Source organism: Callorhinchus milii, unplaced genomic scaffold, assembly GCF_018977255.1.
Source record: "Callorhinchus milii isolate IMCB2004 unplaced genomic scaffold, IMCB_Cmil_1.0 Scaffold1, whole genome shotgun sequence".
NCBI classification, from domain to species: domain Eukaryota; kingdom Metazoa; phylum Chordata; class Chondrichthyes; order Chimaeriformes; family Callorhinchidae; genus Callorhinchus; species Callorhinchus milii.
In genome coordinates, this window is record NW_024704742.1 from 136,855,851 (window position 1) to 136,871,694 (window position 15,844).

General features: G+C 47.4%; 1 protein-coding gene across 3 annotated transcripts in view; it reads right to left on the minus strand.

The window, feature by feature from the left end:
- Positions 1–15,844, minus strand: part of ctif (CBP80/20-dependent translation initiation factor) — a 68,412-nt gene that overhangs the window by 14,498 nt on the left and 38,070 nt on the right. For all 3 annotated transcript variants that reach the window (XM_042336049.1, XM_042336039.1, XM_042336042.1), the window contains one exon: positions 3,839–3,915. In XM_042336049.1, coding sequence (XP_042191983.1) covers positions 3,839–3,915 — 77 coding nt within the window. The remainder of the gene's footprint in view (positions 1–3,838; positions 3,916–15,844) is intronic.

A 15,844-nucleotide genomic window follows, 5' to 3' on the forward strand; every position in this document is an offset into this window, starting at 1 on the left:
CTGCATGAAGGGGGCGATATAAATGCAACTTTTTGGTATTAAACGTTTCCCAGATCCAGGCCCCAATCACTCTCCCTGGTAATCCCACCCACCCCACCACCCGAACCAGCTAAAGACATATTTTTGAGAAAAAGAGAGATTTATGGCCAAGAATCCTCCAAAAACCATACCTGACATTCGCAAGTGGGACCTTGTTGTGAGCAAAACGCTGTTGTACTTGTGTACGAAAAATACACAGTCACTACAGTAAACCCAACAGTAATTACAGTGAAGCAACTGAGGTTCTTCATTGTGATACGGCAAGCTCCTTTGTCGATGGATTTTATAAAACATCACAGACGCTGCCTGTACAAACTGGAGCTGGCCTTTCAGGAATCACTTCCCAAACCTAACACTGGGTGACTGAATGAGGCTCAAAACAACTTCCAGCTCCTCCTCCCGCTAACATGATTTACTCCCCCCGGTTCCCCCATTCCCAGACACGTAGTGTCCCAATTTTCAGAGCGCTGATGGCGTGACCACAGTCTCTCTCTCGCGCTGGTCCCCTTAGTATTCATTAGGGCTGGCCGCTGAATGGTGCCACGGATTAAATCTCAAACAGACCCTTTGCATTATCTGCGCACCCCATGACATCATCCAGTGGGACGGCCAAGGCTGTCCAAAGTGGGAGCTGCAGAGTTTTACCAACAGACCGGGCGTTGTTTACTCGGGAAACCTGAGCCCCGGCTTTTGACAAGGGACCCATTAGCTGTCAGAATGTTGAAAAAAAACCTACCACGGTTAGGTCAGGATTTCCTCTAACACCAAGTGTATGGTCAGAACGCTGGTATTTCCAATGACATTTTCCTGTGTGATCCCAGGTTTCCTGTATGTGTGCAGTTTTGTAGGTACTGTTGGGTCCGTGTATATGTAATATGCTGGTGCTTTGTTCAGTTTAGATCGTTTCCCATGTCAGGGCCCCTTCGTGGGCAATGAGCTATCTGGTCAATCAACAGAGCCGTACAATCCCCATGATCGGACTCGGTAAAGTTACTGTTACCCAGGCCTTCCCCACGGCGCATAAACAAGGAACTCGGAAGGAAGTCTTTCTATAGTCTCTGACAGACATCCACACAAACAACTTCCTCTTATGCTCCCTGGCTATCCCTTCTCCCCACACCCACACCCCTGCTCCCCGGCTATCCCCTCCCACTCTCCATTCCACATCAGTCCATCTCTACCCAACAGCGCTATGCCAGGCTGTGCCCCCAACCGAAAGGCTCTCCACCTCACTATTTCACTTTCATGGAAACATCACAGCACTTTGCCGCATTGGTGCTACTATTGCAGACATACTGGGGCTTAGGTATCAGACTGGATGTAGAGCTCTCTTCCCACTCCATTACCTACAGCCTGCATGCCACTGATAATAATAACAATACTTGCATTTGATATACACCTTATCATGTCATTGAGACTTCTCAAAGCACTTCATAGGAAATACTCTAAAGTGAATTGACTGTGTATTTTGGGCCCAAAATGAGCGGCTCAACACAGATCGAGGATCCAACCTTCAACTTTCAGAGGCTACAAACCTCTCACGCCCTCAGCTGCTCAACCTGAGATTTTGCTGCACAATTTAAGACTGTGCAAAATGGTGGAGAGATCCCACTGTTTAGTTCAGGATTTACTATAAAGACTATTGACTGTGCATTTTGTAGGTGATTGCGGCAGCCGGTTTGCGCACAGCAGTATCCCACTAACAGCCACAAAGTGAATGATCTTCTATCTTAAGACCTTGACTGTGCTTTCGGTCATCTTTCTCCTCCTTAAGCAGGATCTTCGCTTCACAGTTTAGGATAATTTCAATTCTTCACCATCTTAGATTTGAAGACAGAAAGGTTACGACTAGATGTAATTTCAGGCCTGGAGATGCCTCGATCCACTGGGGTAACAGGAGTCAGGAGAGAGGATTTTGATTTCTTTCTCCAACCCCCGCCTTCTCCTTCCCACTCAATATCTTCCCCCTTCTTCATACAAAGCCACCGGCTGATGCTGGGGCCTTCACAAGCCAATGAGTCAGGGCAGGGAAAGGACTCCTATGATGCACTGGGAAATGTCGGCCACCTTTGATTAACTTCAAAACAATCACTTCTACATGACTCCACTGACGCCTGAGGCCTTAATATCCCCAATTGTGTGTGCCAAGCTGTGCCAAGCTGATGAAGAGAATGCCCAGCAGTGCCAAGAGTTAGGGTGAGGGGATGGTCACCCAGAACCAAAATAGAGTGTGGTTTGTGAAAGGTAATGGCAGCAACCCAGAGAATATGAGAGCAGAAGGCACTGTTATTTGGCAGTATTAGGTTAGTGTCAGAGCAGCCTGCCCCAATACGGTTAGTAATGATGTGATGCTCACAGAGTTGCATCACCATTTACCATCTTCGACAGGATCTCAAGATCGGTTTGGATGAAGAAGGCCCTTCGATCCATTTGATCTCATCCTTCCAGAATCCCCACCCTACCATCTTCCCATCGCAGCCTCCATCTGTTTTGTGAAATAAGCTATGTTCCTTGCTGGTAATCTGTTCCAGTTGTTAATTACCTTCAAGGTAAATAAATATTTTATGGGGTCTGTGTTGAAGTTAACCTTTGCAACTCTTGTTGTGCTGCCTTGGTGCATCCAGAAGTACTGTCCTAGGTTTAATTTCCAGGGGCATTTAAGATTTTATACACCTGGACCACAGTAGGACATCTTCTAGCAAGACTGAGGAGCCCCAACATGTCTAATGCTTGATCAGATACAACAATAGAAATGGCATCACAGGGGGAGTCCATTTAACCCAAGATCCTGTGCTGGGGCTAGTTTTTTCCTTCCATTACCAGCACCATGGACACAACTACACTAATCCCAATTCTTGTCTTTCTCCAGACTTACATTCCTAGCCTTCAAATGGTTTGACAATTTCCATTTAAGTCTGTTATGATTTTTGACTATCTGTACTTGTGTCAAACAGGAAATATAGAATGTCAGAATCAAGCCACTTGCAATCCTCGAACGTCTAATAAGCTTTGGTGTTGGTTGAGCTGGCAGTCCATCTTATTTTACTCCGCTCCAATCCATGGGAACTGAGACAAACATAACCACCTGCTTCAGAAGGTCAATAGAACTTCCACAGAGGCAGGAGAGCTGCTGGAAGCACACAGAATGTAAGGACTTTGCTGTGGGTTAGTGTAACACAGGAGAAGGTAGAGGAGAGGACAGGGGAATGATGATGGGATCAGTGCAGAGATGGAGGCGGTGTGATGTTATGTAGTTGTTAGTGTGCGTCTCAGTGAGATGGAGGTGTCTGAACAAGTGTTGGACGTTTGACAGCTCACAATCATTCCGAGATTCTGAGGCACTATTAAGTGCCAGTTCCGACACTTTGCTTCTGTTACTCAAATCCCAATTCCCCGCTCTTTGCCCCATTTCTTTTCATGAAAGCTCTTCTCTACACAATTGTCTAACTTCTTCTCGAATGTGAACTAAATACACAGAATAATCAGAACCCAAACAGTCCATTGAAATTTTACTGATGTTTTTACTGAAGAACCTCCCATCCCAATTCCCCTCCCCAGTCTCCCCCCATATCTCGCTATTCAAGCAGGCATCGAGTTTTCATTTAAATATATTGATGTTTTCTACTTTAACCATGACCCCTGTGCTCCACCCCAACACCTGAGATTCTGACGGCAAAGTTTGGCCAAAAACTCGGAATCAGTGTGGTGAATAGTCAAACCCGCTTGTTGAGCACAGTTCGGACATCTCCCCACAAAAGAGTACCATAAGCCCCTCCACATCCCGCATCCCCCAACTTACCTCCGGTCATTCCGACGTCTCCGGAATAACTTTTTGGTTTGTGCGATCTCAGCTTCGTGAGGCAGCGGTTGGTAAACCTGAGAAATCAAACGAGAATCTCGATGAAGGAAGGTTACTGACAGGCTCAGAGCTTCCCCACCTCCTCAATAATATTAATAATAATCTTTGTATTTGGTATAGGGCCTTTCATGTCAGGAAGACGCCCCAAAGCACTTCACAGTGTAGTGACTATGTGTTTTCAAGATCCTCATCCTCACCTACAAGGCCATTCACGGCCTTGCTCCCTCCTACCTCTCCGACCTACTATCCCCCTCCCTACCTGCCCGTACCCTCCGTTCCTCTGGCTCCGGTCTGCTCCACATCCCCCGCCCCAACCGCCCTACCATCGGTGGTCGGGCCTTCAGCCTCTCAGCCCCCAGGCTCTGGAACTCCATCCCCCAGTGCCTTCGCCGCCTCCTCCCTTTCCTCCTTCAAGGCCGGTCTCAAAACCTTTCTCTTTGACCGAGCCTTCAGCTCCCCTCTCGACTCTCTTCCCCCTCCTCGCTCCCTCCCTTCCCTCCCCTCACCCTGACCATTTCCCCCTCCTCGCTCCTTCCCTCCCCTCACCCTGACCATTTCCCCCCTGCTCGGGTCATGACCCAACTGTGCAGCGCCTTGGGACGTCCTCCTGACGTGAAAGGCGCTTTATAAATGGAATCTTGTTGTTGTTGTTTTGGGCAAATACGGCAGCCAACAATGTCCAACAAATAGCCATTTTGTAACAGTAATGATTTATTTTATCTTTGGGATTGTCAGCCAGGACACAGGGAGAGAGAAACTCCCTTCTCTTTTTGATCAGTGCGTCTCACCTGAAAGCCGGCACCTCCGACAAAACAGTGCACCCTCAGCACTGCATTGGAGTGTCAGTCTAGATTATACAAGTTCAAACTCACAATTTGGGGTTAAGAACTCCCAGGCAAGAATGTGACCAACTGAACCAATTGAGAGTGTGACCAACTGATATGCTTGTAGAGGGCCCAGTGGGAAAAAGATTACCCCTGACCGTTGGTGTGCCCCAAGGGCGAGCATGCCCCACCCCTCTCAACATCACCCTGGCTGCCAAACTATAGCCAACCACATGTCAGGAGGCCATTCAACCCTCATTACTTGTGTCAAACAGGAAACGTCAGAATCAAGCCAACCCTCTGTGGCGATCTCTTGTCCAGTTCTTGAGCCAGGTGGGCCCACGGCACTACTGATTATGGACCTGCTTGGCTCATTGGCAGGACCTAGAAGGTCAGACCAGACACTAGGGGCCTCCCACTCAGCTACCATTAACCCTGCAAGCCCAAATCCTAATGGTCCAAGCTGGACAAGCAAAAGGAAGGCTTGCCAGACAGCGGTCTTAATTGCAAGCTATGTAGTTTTAGCTGACTAAACGTCAACACACACTCTGGTGTCTTCAGCCTCGGCTCTTGCCAACCTGCGCCTAATACCCTCTAGAATTAGGTAATAATAATAATCCTTGCATTTGATTTAGCGCTTTTCAGGTCTTCTAGACGTCTCAAAGAGCTTCACAGAATAGACTATAAAGTGAATTGACTGTATATTTGTGGGCGAAATGCGGCAGCCAGGTAAGCAGGATGCGTCCCTCCAGGGAGAGAGAGAACATTCCATTCCAATAAACATCTCTGAAATGCCCCGGAAATGTATAGCTGAGATTCACAGAACTCAGGTTTAGATACCTTAGAGTACAGTGTCAGACACCCGGATGAAGCAAAAAAACAATCAATCCACTGTATTTGTATTGGGAATTGCTCCACTAAGGACAGACGACACCTTCATCCTCTGCTCTTTCCCATATCCTTATACCCATCCTCTGCACATGCTTATGTATTCCTTGTTAGCCGCTGATCGGTAGCGGCTGTGGCCATGTGTAGAATCAAACTGTGATGAGACAGAAGCCTCCAACACACAGAAAGCTTTGGAGAAGATTCCCGAGCTGTGGAAGCGCAGTGAACAATCAAGGGAAGTCCGTCCAACCAACGCTTCCTTCCCCCCCAGCAGCCAGCGGTCAGTGGTACCTTGATCCCACAGGAGGAATTTTCTTGGAAGTTCGTTTTCAAAGTTTCTGTTGATAAAGGGGCTGAACGACAACCATGGGGTGATTGATGTGTGTGCATGAGGGGTGGTGTGGTTGTGTGTGTGTGTATGGTGGGGGGAGAAAAGAGGGGTAGTAAGGAGCCATCCACCAGGTGGATAACTCAATGATTTGCTGAATCTATCAGCGAGGACACCGGGAGATACTCCCTTCTCTTTTCCCACAGGGACGCAGAATCTTTAAGGTCCAGGAAATCAGATAAGACCTCAGTTTAACCTCCGACAATGCAGCACTCGCCCTGGCACTGCACTAAAGTCTCCGCCTTAGACTGTGAGTTCAAAGCCTTGACGTGGGGGCTCGAACCCACAATCTTCAGACTCACTTGAGATCAGAGCGCTACCCATTGAGCCAGGCTGACACATACACAGGTAGTGCTGCCAACGTCACTTTGCAAAAGAAGTGACGTCAGCAGCAACCTGACAGCCTCATAGACGCTCATTAATCTCGCTTTGCTTATAATGTGGCTGTTGAAATATTGGATACAGATGACTATGAAAGGCCTGTGCTCTGTATCAATATCTCACTAAATTACTTTCAGTGAGATATTAAACCCAGCTCGTCTGCTTGTTCTGATATTTAGGTTCACATTACAAATCTTGCAGTTCTGATTGCAGTTCTTCCAGGTGCTAGCGAATATTCCTCTCTAATCCAGTTGTAACCTCGTTGTTAGTCGATTGGCGGCAGATCACTTTCGGGAGGTAATAATCCCTCAAAATAATAATAATTTGGTTGCTCAACCCACAACTGTTTGTGGCACACTGCTGTGCGCAAATGGCTGCTGCGTTTCACCCAAAAAAAGTCAATTCCTTTTACAGTAAATTCTGTGATGCACTTTGAGAAGTCTCAACATGATAAGGCACTACAGCAAATGTAAGGATTATCATCATGGGATTGGCCTGGTGCACGGAGCAAACAAGGGAAACAGAGTAAGTGTCAATGCTGGAGATGGCAGACCCTGAGCCTGGCTCTATAATTAGCCCCATTTCCTACACTGAGGAACTCTGCAGGAACGCGCACACATCATTGAGGAAACACTATTGTCACCATGAGGGAACGCTTTCAGTCCAACAGCCTTCCTTTAGTTCCTCAGGGAGGTTGGGGAGTGGGCAAGATGCCAGGGATCTGGCAGAGCGGCACAGAACAGACACACAAACAAGCGTCCTATCTCCTCCTCTCCCCCCAGCACCACTCCTCGTTGATGCTTTCTTTGAAATGTCCCAGAGTTGATCAGAAGTGATTCCCTGATGGTGAACGATGGCCAGGAAAGCGTGGGAAGCTGTGTGTGGTTGGACACTGTCCAAGGCAGTCAGTGACCGGGCACAAAGCTGTAGCTTGTGCAGACACGAGCCATTCTGCTGTCAAGCAGTGGGCAAGAACTCAGGCCTTTATAAAGGGGGTGTGTGTTGTGTGTGTGAAAATGAACAAACTATTGTCTTGAATAATTAAATAAATAATCCATCAATTACTATTGCCCCTAACCTTGGGAATCCTCTGCCTCAATCCCTTCTTTCTGTCTGTCTTGCAACCCCACCTCAGCGCCTATCTCTTTGACTGCTCCTCTGGTCACCTCCCCCTCCCCTTTTTCACTTGCTTGGTATCCAATCCCACCACTTTGAAGCACATAGATATTGTCCTCCATGAAAAGCACTGAATAAATACAATAATAAATGGTTATTAATATAATAATCCTTTTGTTTAATATGGGGCCTCAAAGAGAAGTTTCAAAAGGCTTCACACAATGTACTGTAAAGTGTAGTGACTGTGTATTTTGCAGGCAAACACAGCAGCCAATTTGCACACAGCAACTCAAGCCAAAACAGTTATGATGTGAAAAATTTATTTTATCTGGGAGATGGTTGACCAGGACACCAGGAGAAAGTCCCTTCTCTTTTTGAACAGTACCACAGATTTTTAACGTCCACCTGAACAGACAGAGGGGAACTTGGTTTACCATCTCACCTGAAGGATGATACCTCCAAAAATTCAGCTCAGTGGAATGACTCCCTGCCCCCAGTGACTGGTCTGCACTTCCAAGTCCTGCCAATGAGCTCGGCTGGCTGTGCTGTCATCAGCAGTGCCCTGGCTCAGGAAACGGACTCGAGACTGTCACTGAGGGCTGGCTCGGTTCCTACATTCTGTTGCCAAACTGGTCACTTGATAAAGCACCTTTCATGTCAGAACAATTCGCCTACCAAAACAGTGACTTAACAATCAATCCTGTGAAGATAGATAGCCCTTTGTATTTGTAGGCGAACTGGAGCCTTCCCAATGGGTAAAGATCACCCCGGCTCTCTACAATACAGACTGCAAGGTCAAATTCCCGGCCTGTGCTGTTGGCTGTATTTAGTTGGGGCCAAGGCTAGGGACACAATTGGTCTCAGAACCCCCATTTATTAGGGAGTTGGGGACCAGCCAGGGGTCCATCTGGTCAGTGTTAGGAGTAAAAAACACAGCGATTCAACAGTATTTAAATATTGGAAATATGGGGGGTTAGTGAATGTTCACACACCAGCCCTCTGAGTGGAATGTCACTCGATTATTGTGCTTACAAATCATTTTATCTGGCTTATATATGGGGCTGCCTTCAATAACGTCCAGTGAGGGAAGGCTTTCAGCCCATGTGAGCGAGAGCCTGATCCCTGGAGATCCAGCTACCGAATTGCCTCCCGTGGTCCAAAAGGCACGGAGAGAGCTTTGCAGCCCTGTCTCCTCCTAGAAGTAGGTGAGATTGGGCATCTGTTAAGATGTAGGTGTGCACATACACACACCGCATACATACATAGGAACATTCAGCCCTTCAAGCCTGTTCCAACATTCTATTAGACGATGGCTGATCTGTACCTCGAGTCCAACTAATTATTAATCATACTTGGACAGGAATGCACAGACATACCTGACACAAGGCCCATGTCCCCAGAGACTCCAACCATTACTCAGAATGATATGGTTCGTGCGTTTTTCAAAAGCCCCATATATCCAAGATCCAGAAATAGCGTTACTTTCAAGGATGCAGAAACCAGACATTGAAGTGTGGAGCAGTTCCCAGGGGAAGGTCTTTCTCTGGAACAAAAGGCTGAAGCCGTCAATGACCCCGCGCTCTCCTCCAGAGGTGCGGAGTGGGGACGGGACGGGACAGGGGGCTGTGACCAGCCTCTGTCACACATCCCTCTCGCACAATGGAAGGAAGAGGTGTGGACGGGGAAGCTGCTACTACGTGCTGACCCCGTCTCATGGTCGCTTGGCAAGAAAGCAGTCATCTCCCGCCAAGAATCATTTCATTAAGAAAGTCTGCCCCCGCCCCCCCACCCCCAGTGTGTGACGGCCAGGCATGCCGGCCGGCCTCGTTGTACAGCTACCTGAGCCTTGGCACGTACACATCCCGCCAACTGGGAGCCAAGGGCCAGGCAACAGGGAGAAACATTCATCGCACAGGAACAGGGGGGAGGGAAAGAGGGGACGAGAGAGACAGACATTGAGACAGAGGGATGAGCCTGACAGAACAGAGAAGAGGAAGTGAGGGAGTGAGGTAGATGAAGAGACAGGAAAAAGGGAGAGAGTCAGATGCAGAGGAGAAAGGGAGAGACAGGATAGATGTCTGTATGTGTGGGGGGTGTGGGGGATGAGAGAGAAAGGGAGAGAGAGCGAGAGGAGACAGAAAGACACACAGACGGACGTGGAAGTTGATATATATAGAGAGAGGAAGCAAGAAAGAGGCGAATTAAATGCAAGGGAGATAAAACATACAGAATGAGTGAGAGAGGGTGAGAGAGAGAGAGAGAACGATACACACATGCACATACAAATGCACACAGAACGAGATAGAATTCAAGGCCCAAGAGAGTGACTGTCACCATTTCACACACCCTTCCTCCCAGTCTGCAATATGAGCTTCAATCTCTCTACTGCAGGCTAATTCATTGTTTTTCTCCAATACGAAATCTTGACCTTCAAAACCCTTCATAATCTCGTCCCACCTACCTCCTCTTCAGCCTGTTCTCCTACCCATACCCTCCATTCCTCTGTCTTTTGTTTGCTTCTCACTCCTCTGTTGATTCAGCCATTATACTGCACCCTATAAATCCCTCTTGCCTTAAGCCTTCTCTTCCTGCCTTCAAAACCCTGTTAAAAGCTTATTAATCTTTGCACTTGATATAGCTCTTATACCATCAAAATATCTCAAAACACTAGGAGGGGGCAAGGCCATGAAAGGCCTTGAAGGTGAAAAAGAGAATTTTGAACTTGATCCTCTGAGGGATAGGGAGCCTGGCCGGGCAAGCAGGGGGTCGGCCTAGTTGTAATGAAGGCATGTATGAGGGGTAAGCCAGTGGCGGAGTCGGGCAATGTTACAGAGCTGGGGGAAGACAGAACAAGTCATGGCACGGATGTGAAGGAAAAGGACAGTTGAAGGTCGAACAAGACCACCTACATTAGGCTTGGTGAGGTAGAGTGTGCATCCGTGGATGCTGATGCTGCCAGTGCCTGAGGTGCAGAGGCGCTGAAGCGAGCCAATCGGGAGAGGAAATCTAGCATCTCCTCTCAGTTGGGGTTGGAGGAGAGGATGGGCAAGTCGTGAGAGGGTGGACAGAGAAGCCGGTTGGTAGTGGAGAAGAGAAGCCTGGAGTTGTCAGCCTAGACTGTGAGTTCAAAGTCCCAATGTGGGGCTTGAACCGAGAACCTTCTGACTCAGGAGTGAGAACATCATCCATTGACCAGGCTGACACATAGCTGGCTGGTTTGCATCCTGGTCCATGTTGAGTTTGCTGGAAACATCTATTTGGAAAGCATAAAGATCCCTCAATCGTACTCAACTAAAGAGCAGGGAATTTATTCTGTTATCCTTGCTAATCATCCTCCAGATTATTCATTAGTTTCATGGCCATTTGTGAGAATTTGTGGAGTCCTGTAGCTCAGTGGTTAGAGCACTCGCTTTGCAAGCGAGAGACCTGAGTTCAATTCCAGACACAGGGCGAAACCTTGGGCAAGTTTCCTTACTCCACACAGAGCCTAATAATAATCCCTCCAAAACCAAAAACAACAATAAAATTGGTCATTTTCAATCTACGACTGTTTGTGGGACATTGCTGTGCGCAATTGGCTGCCGCGTTCGCCCACAAATATACAGTCAATTCACTTTACAGTGTGTTCTGTGAAGCGCTTTGGGACGTCCTCCCGACGTGAAAAGCGCTATATCAAATGCAAGGATTATTATTATTATTATTAATTGTTGGTACACATTTGCTGGTGCAAATAAGCTGCCACTTCAGGTTTTAGTCTGATACATCGGGAAACCCATCACCGTGCTTCAGAGTATCCAAACCAAACTGAGAATTCCATGGATCCCACCTACACATGGAAATTCCTCATTGTTCATTCATCATTTATCCTGGACTTCACCAGTGGCTGGTGGGAGCCTCTCCGCTCATCCCCAGGAGCTCAGAACACCAAGAGCTGAGTCCTGCAGTACACCAGATCACCACTAGGGCCCCCGTGACTCAAGCCCAGACATGCAGTACACCAGATCACCACTGGAGGGCCGTTGACTCAAGCCCAGAGCTGCAGTACACAAGAGCAACACTAGAGGCCCCCTGTGACTCAGAGCTCAGTTACACATCACACCAAGTGACCACTGTGGTGGTTTTCCTGGGACACTGCAGTCCTGTTTTTATTCAGCCATCCCTCAGGCCAAGGCAACCCTGAATATCAATGCACATCCCCCGCCTCGCCCAGCCCACCATTCGCGGGTGGGCCTTCTGCCATTCTGCCCCCACCCTCTGGAATCCCTCCCATGCCACCTTCAAGACCCGTCTCAAGCCGCTCCTCTTCGACCGTGTTTTTGGTCACCCTCCTTTCCCCCCCCCGCTCTCTTCACTCTCCCTGATCCCGACCGCCAGCTCAGGTCCGAAACACTGACTGTCCAGTGCCTTGGGGTGGGTGTCCTCCTGATGTGAAAGGCGCTTTACAAATATCAGGGGAAATATGGGAACAGAAATATTCTACATTATTCTACCTCCCCCAGTCAATATAATAATAATAATGGAGTCCTGTAGCCCAGTGGTTAGACCACTTGCCCTGCAAGCGAGACACCTGGGTTCAATTCCAGGTAGGGTGAAACCTTGGACAAGTTTCCTTACTCCAAATGCCTAATAATAATCCCTCCAAAACAAAACAATAATAAACTGGTCATTTTCAATCCACGACTGTATCCTTCCATTTGATATAGCGCTTTTCATGTCTTCTCGACGTCTCAAAGCGCTTCACAGAATAGCCTGTAAAGTGAATTGACCGTATATTTGTGGGCGAAACGCAACAGCCAATTGCTCACAGCAGCGTCTCACAAACAGTCGTGGATTGAAAATTACCAATTCATTACTGTTTTTTGTTTTGGAGGGATTATTATTAGTGTGCCCAAGGTTTCGCCCTCTGTCTGGAATTGAACCCAGGTGTCTTGCTTGCAAGGCGAGTGCTCTATCTACTGAGCTATAGGACTCCACATGCTTAAATATTCAGGATTTAGCATCCACACTGAGCTAAGCAGCTGCTGCTGAAGCTCTGCACCTCCACATAGTGGGATCATCACTCCATGGGGGGATAGATGTATGTCAAGTGTGGGCCAGGAAACTCATGTTAAGCTGCTTATAGAGGCTCCAAAAGTGTACCTGCTACCCACCTAGTGAGGGATAAAACCTGCATTGGTGAGGTATTTAATGAACAAATGTTTAGGGTAGGTAACCTTAATAATAATCCTTGCATTTGATATAGTACCTTTTCACATCTTCGAGACGTCTCAAAGCGCTTTACAGAAGCGAAGTGAATTGACTATCTTTTGTAGGCGAAACGCGGCAGCCAATTGCATACAGCAGCGTCCCACAAACAGTCTTGGATTAAAGGAACCAACTTATTTTTTTTTTGGGAGGAATTATTACCCCCAGTAAAGTGATCCACCAATCGACTAACAACCGGGTTCCTACTTACTGCTAGGTAAACAGAAGCGTGTGGAGTAAGGAAACGTGACAAAATTTTGCCCTACTGGGAATTTAACCAAGGTCTCTTGTGTGTGAGGCGAGTACTAACCACTGAGCTAAAGGACTCCACGCAATGGCGAGTTATGTGGATTTAGCTGGTTAGATTCCAGCAGTTACCCCACGCATGCTCTGGGCTCTTGCCTAATACTTTCCAGAATTAGGTAAGCAGCACGTATCCCTCCAGGGGAAGACTGCACATTTAATTTCAACAATCTATCTCTGGGATTTCCATGTGTAGGTGGGATACATGGAATTCTCAGGTTAGTTTGGATGCGCTTTAGCACAGTGATGGGTTTCCTCATGTGTCAGACACCCGGCTGACAAAATAAATAGATGGCATACATAGGTTGAACTCTGCCTGGTTTGGATGCTGTAAAACATGCTGATGTGTTGCTGACCCCACCCCCGGTACAATACAGGTGGAGGACAGAGTAGGTAGCCGAGGTGGGTCTCGAGGCGTGCCTTGAAGGAGGCAAGGGAAGGAGCGAGGCAAAGGGAATGTGGGACAGAGTTCCACAGGGTGGGGGGCATAGAGGCTGACTGCCATTGGTAGTGTGGGCTGGGCGTGGGACATGGAGCAGGCCAGAGACTGCTGAGCGGAGGGAGCCGACAGCTTGATAAAGTTGGAGAGGTGAGGGTGTCAATGTCATGGAGGGCCTTGAAGGTGAGGACGAGGATTTTGAACTTGAGCGTTTGAGGGATGGGGAGCCAGTGGAGCTGGGTGAGCATGGGGGTGATGGGGTCACGGAGCCTGGTGCTGGAAAGGACGCGAGCTGCAGAGTTCTAGATGATCTACAGCTTGTGGAGGGAAGAGTTGGGAAGGCTGACAAGCAGGGCGTTGGCATAGTCAAGCCTGGATGTAAAGAAGGCATGTATGAGTTAAGTGGGGTCTCCTCCAAGGCGATGAGCCTAACAACTGAATATCAGAACTGGGTTGATCCTCTGCGTCCTCACAGTCCAGCTCCTGAGCCAGGCGGGTCTCCAGTTACTCGAGGACACTGTTGACAGACCAGCCAGCCAGGCTGATAAACAGGACTTGTGGCGCCCAAACACCCCACCTGATATTCAGTGAAGACAAAAACAAGCACAGACTTGATGGCCAGTTCCGTGATATATCATTCCTTGATTTTATCACATTAAAAGGGATTTGGTTAAATGAAGAAGTGAAAGATTTCGGGGAAAGATGAGTGAGTACGATTAGAGCAGATAGCTCCAGTTGTTGGTGGGTGGAAACGGAAAAAGAAAAAGATACTGGCACCAGCACAGGCATATTGTGCTGAATATCCTCTATGCCTATCAAAGAGCATGAATGTCTCAAAGTTCCTCACTGAAACCCAACCCCCACCCAACCCATGAAACAATCAACTGAGGAGAAATTCCACCTGGCTTTAGATTTACATTGCATTTTAAACATAGCCTTAAGGGTGATTTTCTGCATATTTCACCCACAAATGCACAGTCACTACACTTTAATGCATATTCTGGGGAGTGGTTTCGGATATCATGAAAGGTGTTATATCAAATGCTGATTATTACTACTACAGCTTGTACTTAATATAATGGCCGCCATGAAGGGTAGCACCTCAGAGCATTTACTAATAATAATGCTACCATTTGATATAGTGCCTTGTCACATCATCGAGACTTGTCAAAGTGCTTCACAGGACACACTGCAAAGTGAGGTGACTGTATATTTTGTTGGCAAAAATTGTTCAAGAGCGAAAGAAAAACAACTTGAAAGATTGAAAATAACCATTTGCTAAAATTCTGGACGCTCGGCAATGCTACATAAATCAAGCCTGTCTTCAACATCCTAATCCGATTGCCTTCCTTCACACCCCTCAATCTCATTATTTCCAAGTATCGAGATGCTGTTTCCATCCTCTCCAGAAATACAATTCTTGCTAATTCAGTTTGTGACAAGGTTATGACAAGTGACTAATACAAAAGCATTAAAAAAATTGTATTTTGTGGGTGAAACGCAGCTGCCAATGCAATGTCTCACAAACAGTGGTGAATTGAGTGACTAAATTGTGTTTCAAAGGATTATTACCCCCGGAAAGTGATCTGCCAATCAACGGGTTACGACTTTCTGCTGGATAAATCAAACCTGGGTCGTCTTGCTTTCAAGGCAAGCGCGCTAACCATTACACTGTGGGACGCCACATCATTTGGAAGATCATTTCCTTTATAACAAAACCTGTGGAAAATATTTTCAAATCAAGAGAATTGTTAAATTTGGAAAAAAAAAGGCCAAGGTAGTTTTGAGTGGTCACCCAATTCTCCGCCCAGTGAAGCTGCTATACCAAACACAAGCACAAGGTGGCAGAGTAGACCACAAAGTCAATGCTTTGCCAACACTGCACTGCCGACTGCACAGTGGAGGGTTCAGTTCCTCATGTCATCCTCACAGCCTCTGACTTGCAACATCACACGACAGATCCTTTCCTCTAAGTAGGACAGCGATGCCGGGTTTGCTAAATTGAGATTGAAGCTTGGGTTCCGGGGAATAAGGACAGTGCGCCAACACCCACCCAAAACATATACTGTTTAGTCTATCATCCCCCACTTAACCCACAGTCTACTTAAAACACTGCTGTTGGTTCAGCCGGGTCTGAAACCCATTACCGCGCTTAAGTAACCAAACCAGGCAGTGTTCCACATAGATAAGTCATGAGGCATTAAAATTTCTCATGTGGAATGAAAAACGCTCACTTGCATCCTGCTTAACTAATTCTAGGTATTAAGCATAGGTTAGCAAGAGCCAAGGTTTGGGGACCCCAGAGTGTACACTGGGGGTAATTGAAGATGTCTAACCAGGTAAAACTGCACAACTTGCCCATT